Source organism: Cucurbitaria berberidis, assembly GCF_010015615.1.
Source record: "Cucurbitaria berberidis CBS 394.84 unplaced genomic scaffold K460scaffold_3, whole genome shotgun sequence".
Lineage (NCBI taxonomy): Eukaryota > Fungi > Ascomycota > Dothideomycetes > Pleosporales > Cucurbitariaceae > Cucurbitaria > Cucurbitaria berberidis.
In genome coordinates this window covers 577,170-591,677 of record NW_024468937.1, presented here as the reverse complement: position 1 = coordinate 591,677, position 14,508 = coordinate 577,170, and the positions used below count along the sequence as shown (strand labels likewise).

The 14,508-nt window shown below is 47.0% G+C and overlaps 4 protein-coding genes across 4 annotated transcripts; all 4 read right to left on the bottom strand.

The window, feature by feature from the left end:
* Window positions 1-3,163: 3,163 nt before the first annotated feature.
* K460DRAFT_285980 (Zn-dependent exopeptidase) lies at window positions 3,164-4,892 on the bottom strand (the record flags this gene model as incomplete). The annotated part of the gene is made up of 5 exons (XM_040928857.1): window positions 3,164-3,664; window positions 3,717-4,298; window positions 4,346-4,557; window positions 4,621-4,738; window positions 4,791-4,892. The coding sequence occupies 5 exons, from the start codon at window positions 4,890-4,892 to the stop codon at window positions 3,164-3,166; spliced, it is 1,515 nt and encodes a 504-aa protein (XP_040787244.1).
* A 1,693-nt stretch (window positions 4,893-6,585) lies between these two features.
* Window positions 6,586-9,071, bottom strand: K460DRAFT_96308 (uncharacterized protein). Its single transcript, XM_040938840.1, has 2 exons — window positions 8,414-9,071; window positions 6,586-8,360 (listed from the first exon to the last, which is right to left on the bottom strand). The coding sequence occupies exons 1-2, from the start codon at window positions 8,903-8,905 to the stop codon at window positions 6,960-6,962; spliced, it is 1,893 nt and encodes a 630-aa protein (XP_040787243.1). The 5' UTR covers window positions 8,906-9,071; the 3' UTR covers window positions 6,586-6,959.
* Window positions 9,072-9,186: 115 nt separating this feature from the next.
* K460DRAFT_283842 (uncharacterized protein) lies at window positions 9,187-11,984 on the bottom strand (the record flags this gene model as incomplete). Its single annotated transcript, XM_040928687.1, has 5 exons — window positions 9,187-9,777; window positions 9,823-10,124; window positions 10,499-11,167; window positions 11,238-11,391; window positions 11,499-11,984. The coding sequence occupies 5 exons, from the start codon at window positions 11,982-11,984 to the stop codon at window positions 9,187-9,189; spliced, it is 2,202 nt and encodes a 733-aa protein (XP_040787242.1).
* Window positions 11,985-12,492: 508 nt separating this feature from the next.
* Window positions 12,493-14,179, bottom strand: K460DRAFT_365625 (uncharacterized protein). The gene is made up of 7 exons (XM_040933214.1): window positions 13,814-14,179; window positions 13,735-13,742; window positions 13,558-13,657; window positions 13,420-13,507; window positions 13,277-13,370; window positions 12,891-13,224; window positions 12,493-12,840 (listed from the first exon to the last, which is right to left on the bottom strand). The coding sequence occupies exons 1-7, from the start codon at window positions 13,878-13,880 to the stop codon at window positions 12,620-12,622; spliced, it is 912 nt and encodes a 303-aa protein (XP_040787241.1). The 5' UTR covers window positions 13,881-14,179; the 3' UTR covers window positions 12,493-12,619.
* Between the last annotated feature and the right edge of the window lie 329 nt (window positions 14,180-14,508).

The window sequence follows — 14,508 nt, the reverse complement described above, 5'->3', positions numbered from 1 at the left end:
ACTTTATTAAAATTTTATTAAAATTTAAATTATATTTATAATATAATATAATACTTTAATATAATAATATATAATTTTTTTAAAAAAATAAAAAAATATAGTTTATAGTTTTAGCTTTAAAATAAAATACAAATTTCTTTTAATAAACTACTATATAAATATTTAATATTTTTTTTAAAAATACTTAATAATTAATTTAAAAGAATACTTTTATTATATAATACTAGGCTTAATAGTATAAAACTTTCTTTAATAATAAAAAAAGTAATTACTTAATATATTTATACTAATTTATTATATTAAATTATAATTTAAAAAGCTTAACGTATTATATAGGCAAGTTAGTTGCCCAGTTAAGTTAGTTATAATACTAAAATTTTACTAAAATTAGTAGTCTTTTACTATTAAACGCGATGCTTTAATATAATAATATACAATTTTTTTAAAAAAAAAACTAAATATAGCTTGCAATTTAGGCTTTAAAACGCGACGCGAATTTTTTCTAATAAAAAACTGTGCAAATCTACAGCGTTTTTTAAACAATATTTAGTAATTAACTAAAAAAAAAGCTTTTATAATATAATACTAGGCCTAATAAAATAAAGCTTTTTTTAATAAAAAAAAAAGTAATTGCTTAGTATATACTCTACTTTAAAAACTAAGGATTTCCGCCTTAACTAGCTGCTGTAAATAATATAGCTAATACTTTGCTAGCTAAACATAAGCAATTACTTATTAGTAAAAATTAGGCTAGTATATTTATTAAATAATATTTATAGCTTAGTACTAGGACTTTTTAAAAGTATAATTACTAAAAAATTTTATATAAAAATTTTAAGCTTGTATAAAGCTAGTTTTAACTTATAAAAAATATAAAAGCTAAGTATAGTATTTAAAATAAAAATATATATAACTTTAATAAAATAAGCTTTATAATAAGCTAGATATTATATAAAACTATTGTTTTAAGTGCCAACTATTAAAGATAGCTAAAGATAGTATAGCAGGGTAATTAAAAATAAGTAATAGTAATCTAAAGCATTAATATAATAAAATAAGCTATTTTATTTTTTATTATTTTTGCAGGCAAGAACTACCTTTTAGCTTAGTATAAAAAAAATAGCCTGCTTTATAATTAAGTTATTATAGTTTTTAAAAACGGCTAGATAATAAATAAATTTACTTTTAAGTAGTTAAAGCACTTTAATAAGTATACTAAAAAAAAAATTATTAGTACTTATTATTTATTTATTATTAATAATTATAAAAGCTACGCATTAGTTTAATTCTAGTAGTACTATAAAAAATAAAAAATTATTACTTTTTATATGCTTCTGTATTTGTCGCACTTGCTATAAGTACTTAATATAAATTATTTTATATTTTTAAAAAAAGTGTATAAGTGCTAAGCTAAAAAGCTAATGCGTAATAGTATTAATTATATTATTAAAATTAAATTTTTACTATGCTTTAAACTAGCTTTTAATACTGCTATTATAAAAAGCAATATTTTAAGTAGCTTTAAAAGCGCTAGTTTAGTTTTTTTTAACTTTAAAGCTATAATATTAAAACTTAATATTTAATTATATATTTTACTACTACTTACTATTAAAAACAGTCCTTAAAAGTTAAAAATACTAAGCAATACTTTAAAATTTAAGTTTTAATTAACGCTAGTTAAAATAAAAATTTAAAAGCACTTAAATAATTTTTTTACTTTAATAGTTAAAGCTTTTAAAAAAATTTTAAAAAGTACAGCTATAGTTGCGCATAAGCTTATATTAGCGCAAAAAAAAATTGCTAAGCTTTAAGCAGCTAATAAAGCTGCTATATAATAAAAATTATATAAAAAAAAGCAAATATAAAAAAAAAAAACTTTTATAGTAAAAAACAGTTTTTAACTAACAATTCTAAAGGAGTTTAAAGCGCGTAGTAATAAAAAAAAATAAAAAAGCAAGTATATATTAAAGCAAGTAAGCTTTTTTAAAGGCGCTATAAATGCTATAATAAAGCTAGGTATAATATATAAATATATAAGTAAAAAGTAAAAATAATTTTTAAATAAATTAGCTTATTATAATTTATTATTATAGTTTTTTATAGTACTATACTATTGTGCATAGTACTAATTTTAGTAGGGTTTTAGCATTATAATTAACTTAACTAGGCGACTAACTCGCCCATATAATATATTATTTAGTAACTAGTAATTACTAATTATTACTATTTAGTAATTACTAAATAGTAATTACTATTTTTTTTTAGTAATTACTAATTAGTAATTTACTAATTTTAGTATTTAGTAATTACTAAATAGTAATTACTAAGTAAGAACTATTTAGTAAATTAGCCCTACCCTGGGCCAGACCACACCACCACCCTCTACTCTACTCACTCTTCGCTATAACATCTCTGTCGTAGTGCCGCTTCTTCGACCATCATCTCTTTTCTTAGCCGCTGGACGAGGCGCCCCTCGCGCGCAACCCACACCAGATGGCAGATAAGGTTAGGCAGGTACCGCATCTGCACACCGCTTGTCGAAACAGAAGAGCTAGCATGCAGAAGGTTAGCCGATAGAGAAGCCCTCGTTTCAGAATCCAGGCCAGTGTTTCCCCGCACTTGCCAATCGGCTGAAGACCGGCCAAACTCTGTCCGGCCGGCTGAAGGAAGCTAGAAGACCTAGAACTGAGTATCGATTGAGCGATACGGAAAGGGAAGAATATACACGAAGAAACACTTGCGAAGAGCTGGCGACCGCAGCCATGGTTTGATCAACATCTTGACATGTTGCATTCATTCAAAAGGCACCCTGTTCGATCCTTCCCCATAGTCAATCTACCGGCAGATCAAATCGCCTGCGATTCCACTGTTCTGGGAGCGACTTCGCATCCGAAAAAGGAATCCATCTGCACGCCACTGCCCATGTGTGTTACGTTCGGGCTCCGTCCGTCGTCGTCCACTCCAGCAGAGAGAGGGGTTCCGAGTCTTTGGCGACATGAGTTGGCATGACTGTGGCAAATTAGAACATGCTTTTCCACACATTGGCAGAATTATACGTTTCACGAATAGATCAGAGAAGCAACGGAGAGCGGCGCATACGGAGTATGTCGTTATACATTGCTAGCATCTACTTATCGTGTCAACGATTCTTACAGCAAGACTTCTACTTCTTCAAAGGCTGCGAGCGCCTACTCCTGTGGTGGCGAGACTCATTAGTCCTTCGAGCCCTAGGGACACTCCTTCTCGCAACCGTCGTGTTTCTCGCAGGGAATCCTTCCCAGGAGGTCGCGTACGTCGCTACAGCCGCCGCAATAGCCTTGCCATGGAGCTCGAAAGCGTCCAGGTCAAGATTGGCGACGTTGTCGCAAGCAGCGTGGTAGCATTTGTCCAAGGCGACACCTGCCTCGCCGCCAAACGCCGCAGCCTCTGCTTCCGTCTTGATCTCCTCGGCACCGGTGAAGGTGCCTCCAGATGGGATGCCGACATCAAGGAAGGGTCCGTAATCACTACGGCCATCGAACGCTGTCGCGGTGAAGTTCTCTCCGGCGCTGGTAAAGTAATCTTCCAGGAACTTTTCAAATTGTGCAGATCCAGGAGGGCCGCTGACATTGAAAGCGCTGCCATCTCCGTCATAGATGGCATGGATGTAGTTTGGTGAGGCAATCTAACATGATTCAATCAGCAGTGTTCAGTTTGGCATGGATCGCAGCACATACCATGTCGAAGTTCAGATACCCTCGAATCTGGGCTGTCTCGTTCGCGGGGAGATGCTCAACGTAGTATGTAGAGCCCAGGAGGCCCTCCTCCTCGCCAGCCCAAAATCCAAATGTAACCGCATTCTTGATCTCGTATTTCGAGAGGGCCTTGGCCACTTCCAAGATACCAACGGTTCCGCTACCGTCGTCGTTGATACCTGGTCCAGCAAGGACAGAGTCGGTATGAGCGCCCAACGCTAGCTTGTTGTTCTGGTCTCCGCCTTTGGTGGTCGCCAGTACGTTGTAAGTGGATACGTTCTGGATGTCGGTTGTCACATCAATCGTCGCGGTGATGTTGGCGCCCCCGGCGATGGCTTGGACGAAGCCAGTACCCAACTGCTGGCTTATGGCCACAGTCGCGACGTAGTTTCCCTCGGGACGAGGGGGGACACCCAATGTTCCGTTGAACTCTCCGGCTGCATTGTTGTAAATGATGGCAGCAGCCGCGCCAGCGGTGCCAGCTAGGGCAGACTTCAGGCCAAAATCGCAGCTTCCGCGGGAGATGAGGGCGATGTTTCCTGAAACCGTGGCAGGATAATCGGTCTACAGGACTTAGCTAACGGTCAGCATTGGGGCCTCGTGATGCTTACCGCATTGCAACCACGGTTGGCTACAACGACCAAAGGAGCCGTCGCGTTTCCCGACGCCGAGTATTCGAACAGCGAGGCTGACGCATTGGATCCTGACACCTTGAAGGCGTTGATCTGTCCAGTAATCATAGCAACGGTGAAGAAGTTTTGCAATGAAACATCGTAGTATCCATCCAACGCCTCGAGCTCCTCCTTGAGCCAGTTGACGGTGTCTGCGCAGAGTGGAGGTCCAAGTCAGTCTATGTCTCACACGCATCTCGAACATGAACACCTACCATTGTGTGCTTCGCTGCCAATGATTCTAGTACGGCGAGGATAGGCGTAGGCGAAATCCTCAAGAGTCTGGGCACCCTCCAGCAGACCCTCTTTAGTGATATCGGCTTGGAGTGCTTCCTACACCACGTTAGTCTATTTAATCGGTAGGATGGACAACAAGGCGTCGTACAGAAGTTACCAGCGGCTTGTAGGTACCATACTGTCTTCTCGCAAGAGCCGGCGACGCCGAAGCCGCCGCAGCAAGCGTACCAAGTACAATTGTGGACCTCATAATTATTATTCTGCCTTCGAGTAATATTCCCAAGTGACCGGGGGAGAGAGGAAGAAATGCAGGTACCAGCTTACCACCCCAACACCGCAGCCAGCGATCTTTTATACCCAAACACACATACCACCCCTCATCCCAGCTTATCTCCCCCACCCTGCCCAATTCGCAAAAGAAAGACCGACACTCGCAATATGCACAATGGCCCCGTCATACCCGACCGTCCCCCCAAAGTTTGCCTTGCCTTGCGCTGCCAATATCCCAAGATCCCGGTTGCTCACCTTATTTTCCCAGCTATCCTAGCTGCCGCCAAGAAGCCCTAGAAACTCAATTCATCCCAATCTCCAGCTATTCGCCGAACCAGACATGCTTGCCCTCTGTGCATGGTACCGTCCATCTAATCAGCGCCTTGTCGCGGTGATACAAGCCCCGCCAAAGCCTGTGCTTCTATGCAGTAGGCTTTCTAGGCACGCTCTTGGCGATGATGATGGTGGCGGGCTCCCGGACCTTTCAGCGCAAAGGTAGCGAAGCCGCCTGTCGAGTGCATGGAGTACGATGAGAGCCACAGTATTCGGTTTGGGAAGGCGGATAGCAGGAAGGCTGCTTAGCGGTGCGAGGCGTGATTTGAGTTGAGCTGCCAAGGACGGCGCCTTGCTCGGGGAAGGCGCATTAGGAAGGTGGATGGCGGGAATTGGCCAACCGGCGGGGCGTGGCCGTTTGGCGTCATGGCGGGGATCTTCAACGTTCGTTATCGGGGGCGTATGTTTATAGTAGGAGGTTCCGCGGGGCTTTTTGTGTCGTGCTGACTCGGAGGTGGGCAAAGATTCGTGCTTTGTTTCATTGCTTACATACTTGAAGTGTAACTTTGACTTTTAGTTTTGTTCCTTTCTATTTTGTTACTCATTGAAACTTCGTCGAGCAAAGCCATCACTTGGTTTAAAGGTGACTATGAATGAATGTGGTCGCGTTGCGTTTCGCGTGGTATCACAATTAAAATTGGGATGTTCCTATTTGATTTGATAAGTCGTTTCAAAGTGTCCTCCAATGGCGTATACACTTGGACACTATTTCTTAGATACACACTTGTTATAAGATAAGGTCGGTTTCTTAATTCTAAACTAACTCTAGTTCTGGTACTAAAACAACAACTACCCAGGCCAGCCAACTCAAGTCATCCTAGCTGTCAACACCTCCCCTTCCCTTACCTTTCCCACTTCCAATACCACACCCACTCCCATTTCCATCTCCATTCCCATTTCCATCTCCATTCCCATTTCCATCTCCATTCCCATCTTCATGATCCGAATCCGGTAAAGACAACTCATCCGGGTTTTCAAACGCCGGCTCTTGCTCAGTATCCACTTCCCCTCCCCGATCACTCACCCCTTCATCAGCGGAAACTTCCTCAACAGTGACTTGCACCTCTCTACTCATACTCCTCCTCTCAGAGGGCACTTGTTCGTTACTACCATGCGATGAGTCATCCGCCATGTAAGCACCATCATTACTAGGCTGCTCTTCTTCAACTACAACAACACGCAGAGAAATTGTGTCCTTTTCCGCAGACTTCTGCGTAGCGCTCTTTCTTGCAGCTATGCGTCCACTCCGGCGGGGAGAAGGGGTATCTCGTGATGAAGCCGTAGAAGGACTCTGGCTCTGAATTGTCCCCTTTGCTTTCGTAAAACCTTGATCCATCTTCGTTCGCTTCTTCGGTCGAGGTTGAGGCGTGGAGCGGGATCTTTTGGATTGAGGTGAATCGCTGCACTCCTCCGCCGACGACGGTGGTGAGCCCCTTGGTGGTGAGGTGGAAGACCCAGCGATCGTGTTGGTCTGGCTAGCCTCCAGCAATTCCCGCGGTGGGAAACTAATCTTGTCTACATCTCGTACGTCGCTAGCTACGCTATCGAACGATTTTCGTCGACGTGTTTTCATGTCCCGTTGTAGATCAGCTAGCTGCAGGAATTGCCGACGCCTCGTTTCTAGCGGGTCCTTCGCCTTGCGGATCTCTGGACTCAATCTGTGGGGTGGGGAGTTGCCTGTCTTGGATCCTGGACTATTTCTCTTCGCAGCTTCCTAGTACGCGTCGGGGTCGATCATCCAAGCTTCAACTCTCTTGTGAACAGCCGATTGTTGCGGACGCTTTGATTTTGTTCGCGTCACGGTAGGATTGGGATTATTTGAACATGTCAGTTCGTTCTCCTTGTGTTGGCGAGTGTTGGGACTAGATGACCGGTGCTCGTTGGATTGTTCAATCATGCCTCGATGGCGTGAGGATGGTACTTTCCTGCTGTAGTAACCCCGGGTCGGCTTGACAATGTCTGCAAACTTGTAATAGCCAGGACGTGTGTTCTTGGTAGCTCCAGACCTCACTACCCATTGCCTCTTATTCTGGTAAAGTTGAGTTTGCTGATTCCAGGATTGGCGTTCAAGTTGATCACGTCTGTGGCGTGTCCTGACATTACGCATGGCTTCAATATCATCTTGTATCAGATCCTCAAGTACTTGGTATTTCTTCCTGGTTACTTGACGTTGAGCCGCGTATAATTTTTCTAGCTGCTTCATAGCATGCTGGGCCTGTGCATTAGAAGGGATATCCTTGGAATGATCGACTGGAGGCGGTGACACTACGTCAGATTTCTGTTGCTCATTGAGGAGTCTGAGTTTCAGCGTAAGTTTCTGTGGCTGTGGTGGGCTCGATTTCGGAAGAACGCCAGTAGCCACCTTAGCGCTTGAGCCTGACCCTCTACGAGACATCTCTCTCCGCTGGATCATTCTACCTATCTTCAGGCTTTTCCGTTCATCCTCTTTAGACCTAGGGGCCGGACAGCGTGCGTAGCAGCCATTAGTCAGGCAGTCATCGGGCAGATTGTTGTACGCTGCTCTGTCTTGCCCATAGTCAGAATACGGTAATCGCTGCTGGAGATTCGAATTCAACACTCTGATTGTCCAAGACCTGAATTCGGATTCTACAAATTCTACCTCGCGACCTGGAATCGTGTTGCTGGGATCCCTGGTGAAGGATTCTATAACTGCTGCGGCTTGGTCTTGCTGCAGGCCGAACATACCGTCCAGCATGTCGTTGACGTCCTCGATATATGTATTAGAGAGGATGTAGTCGCTTTCAATCCGGTCTAATGAACGGTTCGCACGCCCTTCTCTTCTCAGACTACGCCAATGGGTTAGTAGCGGTGGCGACGGCGATAGGACCCGAAGGCCAGGCCGTGTTCCAGTTGGAGTCAGACTCAACCGGTCGGGATTAGGATTTATGGCAGCCGTCGCCATTGCTGATCTGCGTGTGACGTTCCATGCCGAAAGGCGTGCTTGGTCAATACGACGAGAAAGGGGATCGACGCCATCGTAGCCTTGTTCGAAGGGTTGGTACTCTTCAGTGTCGAAAACGGACCGACGTCGTCGATGCCGTTGATGCCGTTCGATGATCCATTGATTACCGTCGTCGTAGTCGTCATCTTCTTCCTTTCGTGTGTCAACCCTTCATCGATGGATGCGTGCTCAGCATCTTCACTTACTGTCAAGTCCATGCGTGTACGACTTCGGGTACGCTGAGGAGCGTCAATATTAGCTCGCACGGTCGCGTCTTCCTCCATTTCCCGATGCCTCTCTGAATACATTTGGGCTGCCGGATTGCGCCGCTTGTGCCGCTCCTCTTCCTCTTTACGCCATTGTTCTCGCCATTGCCTACCTAGCTCCCTTCGATCTTGTCGTTTTGTTTGCACCCGCTCGCCCTCTCTCGCAATTCGCTCGAATTCACTCCACTCCTGCGCCTCTAATTCCCGGGCTGCTTCAGCATCGGCAGCCTCTTGATAAGCCCTAGCAATTGCCTCGTCTCGATTATCTCGTTCCATTTTGGCTTGTATGTCTTGAGCGATCTGGTCAGCTTCAGAGGAAGCCCAAGCCCTCGCAATCTGAACTTCAGTTGTGTCGTCAAAGAGCGACTCGTTTACGTCGAATAGATTGCTGTCGCAGGATTCGCCCGGGACCGCATCTTCATTATTGTCCATTTGAAAATGCCCGGATATGATAAATCTAGGTGCAGAATAGATGACTGGTGATAGTTGAGTGCTGTAACGGTGATTTGGACTAGTGATGACGCTTTGTTAACGATGGGTGCCGTGGTGGAAATGATAGGAAGTTCAATTTGTGGCAGTTTCTGGGTCCTGTAATCAACTTCATGAGCTTGTTGTGAGAAGGTGGAACGGAGGTTGCTAGATAGCAGGAGCGCCCTGACCTTGGTAGTGTCTTATTTTATACGTACATATCGAGCTTGCCGTTGTTCTAGCGATTACTCAAATTTCACCTTATTGATGATGCTGCCAATACCTTCAACGTAAATCTCGACTTCATCTCCGTCTTTCAAGAAGCCCTTGGGCTCCATGAAGAATCCCACGCCGCTCGGCGTGCCGGTCAAGATAGCTGTACCTGCCCTCAGCGTGGTACCTCTTGACAAGTGCTCGATGATCTGCCCGACGGTGTAGATCATGTCATCTGTGCCCGTCTCCTGCCGCTTCTCGCCATTGACCTTGGTCCAGTACTTGATCTTTTGCGGATCCGGAATCACCTTGGTACTCACGATACACGGGCCGATAGGCGCAAACTTGTCAAACGACTTCGCATATCCAAACTGGCCGCCGGAGACATTGGCTGGCAGTTGATAGTTGCGCGCTGAAACATCGTTGCCGACTGTGTAGCCGAGGACGTAGTCTTGAAAATTGGAAGCGGAGACATTCTTGCAGTCCTTGCCAATGACAATAGTGAGCTCGCCTTCGTAGTCAAGCATAGACTGGCACTCTTTGTGAATTGGGATGTCTTCTAGTGGGCCAGCGAGTGCGTCGCTGGGTTTCATGAAGATTGCCGGGTTTTTTGGGATTTCGAGCTACGACTATTAGCTCCAGGTATATATTGGAAGAGGTGCTCGTACATTGCACTCCTCTGCATGCCGCCGATAGTTCAAGCCCACACACAAGATAATATTGGTTGTCGATAGTGGAGAGAGCAGCTTCGATACCTTGGCCTTTCCACCCGTTTTCTTGAACCCAGTTTGTACATCACCATCCAGAACCTCAACTGTGCTCCCTTCGATCTCTCGCGTCGGCGTCTCCTTCTCTAAATCACCATACAATATCTTGCCATTGTCGCTTTCGAAACGGATCAGTCGTTCAAACGCTGCCATGGTTCGTGACGTTGATGTGAAGAACCTCGATCTCTTCGGATTTAGTGGTACTGAAACCCTTCTCAGTGTCGATTGGTGAGAGATGCGTGAAGTCAAGGGAACGCGCGAGATGTGGAATAGAGGGCGGGCAAACATGAAATATGTCATCATGCAAAGGATCCCACCAATTCTTGTACAGTAAGATGCCCCACGTTCTCGCGGCGGGGTCAACTTTCGGTAACTCCACATATCCCGAGTGGCCTAGCTCACGGGACTACGCGTCAACAACAAGTGTCTCCGATGAGACTCCGATATGTCGCAAATCCAATGCCAGAGTCTGCACGATTTCAAGAGTCACGGTCGCGTAGTTGGTGCTCGCACTGTATGCTTTAACGTAGTATTGGCAAACAGTGCCTTGTACAGCCCTAACCATTCGAGGCTCAACCGCTCATCTCCACATCTCCGTTGCTTGCTGACATCGCCCCTGGGTCAAGTCTACTTAGACACCCAGGGCAATTATGCAGCACCATGTGACTAAACATGTCACAATCAATACAGAAATGGCTCTCGCAAGCTCTACATTCATATCGCCCGCTCTCACTAGCTTTCTGCTCCTCGCTATCCTCTCCGTCTCTCCTTTCGTTCATCTCCCCATTAGTTTCTGCGCCCCTGGATTCATTCTCGACAGTAGGCGGCTCGCTAAATGCCGAAAGACAGCCCACGCATTCTTTGCTACCCGTTTCGCGAGCGCGCGGCCACGATACAGTGGACCAGTTGCGCAGGGGAAAGAGGTGGTGATACGAGCGTGCAAGGTGGGTGGAAAGAAGGAGCGTGAGCTGGCAGCTGGGACAGGTAATGGGCAAAGAGCAGACTTTTGCGCTGCAGCGCGAACACGTGTATCCACCCCTTGTGAGATTGCCGTGGCATGCACACATGGTAAGTTGGTCTTCAACCACTCGAGACGGGAAGCCCATCATCATGAGCGCGGCTGCTGACTCCGCCGGTGGCGCACTCGCGGCTTGTTTAGTCTCTCGAACGACGGGAGGCGTTGTTGTCGCAAGGAGGAGCTCCTTGAGCATCTCTTGATCCGTAGCAATCGTGTACTCGCCCTCATCTCCCGCATTCGTCTTCGTCACAATTTCGGAGCAGATCTTGAGTCTTGCGCCCATGCCTATGATACTGACGCGTATCCGATCCCGCACACATGCCTTGACTGTTTGATGTATATCCCCGGGATCCAGACTTAGCAGGCTCCCAAAGACAATGATGACTTCTCTTGTGCCGTGTTTCGGGGTATGATATAGCGTCGCTCGCGCCAACTCGAGCGCATTCTGCAAACTCGGCGCTCCCTTTGGCTCCTTGCCATCCTCTTTACTTCTCAGGCCGGCGACGGCGGCGACATGCTCTGCGGGATTTCCTGAGAGCTCGGAGATTCGTATGCAGACGCCGTCGTGCATGCCGAGGACGCTCATCTGCGAGATGGGATTTTGCTCGAAGAACTCGCGGATGTAGTCTTGTGCGTAGTTGATCATCGTGATGAAGCGATTTGGCCGCATATCCTTCTCCAGCATCGCCTCGGATAGATCTAGCACCAGGACAACATGGCGTATAATGCCTCGTTGGAAGGGCTTGGTGTCCTTGCGTAATCGCTTGCGTTTCCGCTCTTCTTCGCGTTCTTGCACGCTCTGCCCGAGCGAGCCGTCGTCGGCGGGTTGTATCGTCTTTTCAACTGTGCGGGAGTACTCCGTCTCCCATGCCTGCCGTTTGGGCGGTTCTCCTCGCTCTACGCCTGTCCTTTTCTGTCCTGTCCTCTTCTGCCTTTTATTCAACCGGGATGTCGATTGCGCGTGTGTGCCCGAATCGCCACTCTTTGTTCCGACATACTCGTCGTCGGAGCCTTCGCCCTCGAACTCGTAGTCGGAATCGACCATGGTTCGCGTATGCGCTGCAAGGGCTTCCGCAGTGGTGGTCGCTCAAGATTGTGGAGGAATGGAGGATCTCCGAGGACGCGTTCGGGGCGGCTCGTGGAATGTGTCGCGTAGTATTAGGGGTTAAAGGGATGCATGCGGGGTATCCTGTCGCGAGCGAGGAAGAAAGCGCTGGAGGAGGTGCCGTGGGCTCGAGGTAGACAAAGCCAAGGTACGACGTTAAGATTTCTCATATGCGCAAGTCTGAAGGTGAAGGCGCAAGATATGGTATAGGCAGTTCAGAGGCTATCATTATTATCATATGCAGTATCACCAAAGCGTGGTGGGTGTTGAGTGTCAGAAGCTTTGAGAAGCTCGTGGTTGGCCATTTCAAATCCCCAGATCTACACGCCAACCCACGTGATGGGTAAGACGCGCGCTCACGTTTGGCATGTGAAATGGAAACAAGGCACACTCCAATCTAGTAACGTGAATACAGTTTTCTTTCAACAAACATTATCTGTGTATCATAGCGCTAGCCAGCATGGCGCATCGAATGCGCCCAAAGAGCCCCAAAATGGTATACGCTATGCTTGGAAAAAATCATGAAAACATTACGCCATTCCTTGTTGCTTCCTCCACATGTCCCCGTCGTCGTATTAATTATAGGATCCAGACCCCGCCACGGTGGGCATTGGCCAGTCGTCCTCGGTGATGCTCGACCAGAATACCCAAATCATGACAACCGCGAGCAGGGTGAACAGTGTCTCGAACAGCCCGCCGTTGATTTTACCAACGGTACCGGTGCAGATGTGGACGCTGATGACGTACTGGAAGACCTGTCCGATGGCGAATAGGAGGGCAGCGGCCAAGAGATATACTGCGCCGAGATTAGTAAGGGGCAGTTGCAACAGGCCGGGCAATACGTACGCATTGGCTTGCGCTCGCCCAGGATGCGAAGCACCAAAAAGGCTTCCAGCAGGAAGAAGATGACCAGGAAGACCAATGGTGCAAGCTGATAGAGCGTATAGAGAGCATACGCCCGATTTGGTACCTCGAGGGTTGAGTCCCAGTAGCCCGTCCAGCTAAAACCCGTATCGAGCGCAATGTAGCCCGTGCCTACGAAGATGATGAGTGACGAGATGAGGAGTAGTCCGATTGACACTGCGGTGCCGTCATCCAGAAGTTGATAGCCAACGACGCCATTGAGCATGAGGATCCAAGATGTCGCGACGATGGCGGCGATATGGATCGAGGCGAAAGCCTGTTCGATAGTCAGATGTGTACTCGAACCATTTGCAGAAACGGTAACATACCAGGCGCGCCGAGCTACTGAGTGGAAAGCCACCAATGGTCAGGATTTCACAGATCGAAATGATGATGTAGCCAAGGAGGAAAAGCTGCATTTCTCTGCATGTTGTTAGCACTCTGCTTCACCGAGCTTTGACACATCGCGTACCTTCTCCCAACAGCCGCCTTCTTTCGTTGCGACCTCCATAGCAGGAACGCAGAGACGACCACTGCGATAGCGGCGATGATTATCGAACCTAAGACAGTGAGCAGAGCGCCCTCTTCACAGCGCAAGGCGTTCACGAACCCAAATTGCGAAGTCTAGCATCTCCGCCCACAGGGAAGCCTCGCAAGGTGCAGGCTCCTTCCCACCCTGTGCCTTTTTTTGTAGATGCTTGATCGAAGAGCTGTAGACGAAGTTGGGCGGTTAGCGGCGCGTTCGCGAACATGGGGTGGACAAGGGGTTGATGGAATTGCGACGTACATAGCAGACTATCGCGGGTCAGTGTTTGTTCTCAATGCGTTGCAATGTTGTTGCAATGCGATGACTTGTTTTTGCGTACCTGGTAACGTGGACCACATGTTGCCTGTATCGCGACAAAAGTCGTCGAATTTGCCGTATCGTGACATGGCTGGCTATGGATGAGTGGAGCTCAGCCTCGTGTTGAGTAATGCAGGAGCGACGTTTTGTCGAATCGCAGATGCAGCGACTGGCAGAGGGTGAGCGAGCGCGCGGTGCAGTGTTCAGGGCGGGTTGTGGAGAGATGATGCGCTGCAGCGTAGGTGTGGTGCGTGGCTGGGATAGCTTCCATGAAACAAGTTCCAGGCGCCAAGCTTGGTTACCAGGGCGGTCTGATGTGGCTGCTAATTCACGAGCCGAGCGAGCGAAGCTGTCACTCAACGTCTGCCGTACTGACGCGCCCGTGCCGACGACCGAGGGAGGAAAAAAAAAGCAGTTTTGTGGAATCGATTGGCAGCGCGACAGGAGAGATGGCTTTGGCGTGGCCGTGAATCAAAAGCAATGTGACGCCTGAGGGCTTCCATCCAGACACGACAAAGCGACAAAGGGACAAACGGAGCAATCTAACACGCAGCCAATCACGTTTCACATAAACCCGCTAAGGCGTCTTAGCATCAGGAGTTGCAGATCAGATCATCTTGCGGAGACGAGACGGGGGCGGCAGAACAAGCCACGCGCCTCGACTGAATCAAAGCCAGGCGGGACGAATGCACCACGGCTCTCTGGTAACCTGGAGGA

What these genes read in the sequence shown, in the direction of transcription:
- K460DRAFT_96308 (XM_040938840.1), bottom strand. Translation starts at nt 8,905, where the DNA reads ATGGACAATAATGAAGATGCGGTCCCGGGCGAATCCTGCGACAGCAAT. An exon ending in GTACACGCATGGACTTGACA is followed by an intron (nt 8,361 to 8,413) that starts GTAAGTGAAGAT and finishes GACACACGAAAG; the next exon opens with GAAGAAGATGACGACTACGA.
- K460DRAFT_365625 (XM_040933214.1), bottom strand. Translation starts at nt 13,880, where the DNA reads ATGTCACGATACGGCAAATTCGACGACTTTTGTCGCGATACAGGCAAC. An exon ending in TGCTAGACTTCGCAATTTGG is followed by an intron (nt 13,508 to 13,557) that starts GTTCGTGAACGC and finishes TCACTGTCTTAG; the next exon opens with GTTCGATAATCATCGCCGCT. An exon ending in AAGGCGGCTGTTGGGAGAAG is followed by an intron (nt 13,371 to 13,419) that starts GTACGCGATGTG and finishes AACAACATGCAG; the next exon opens with AGAAATGCAGCTTTTCCTCC.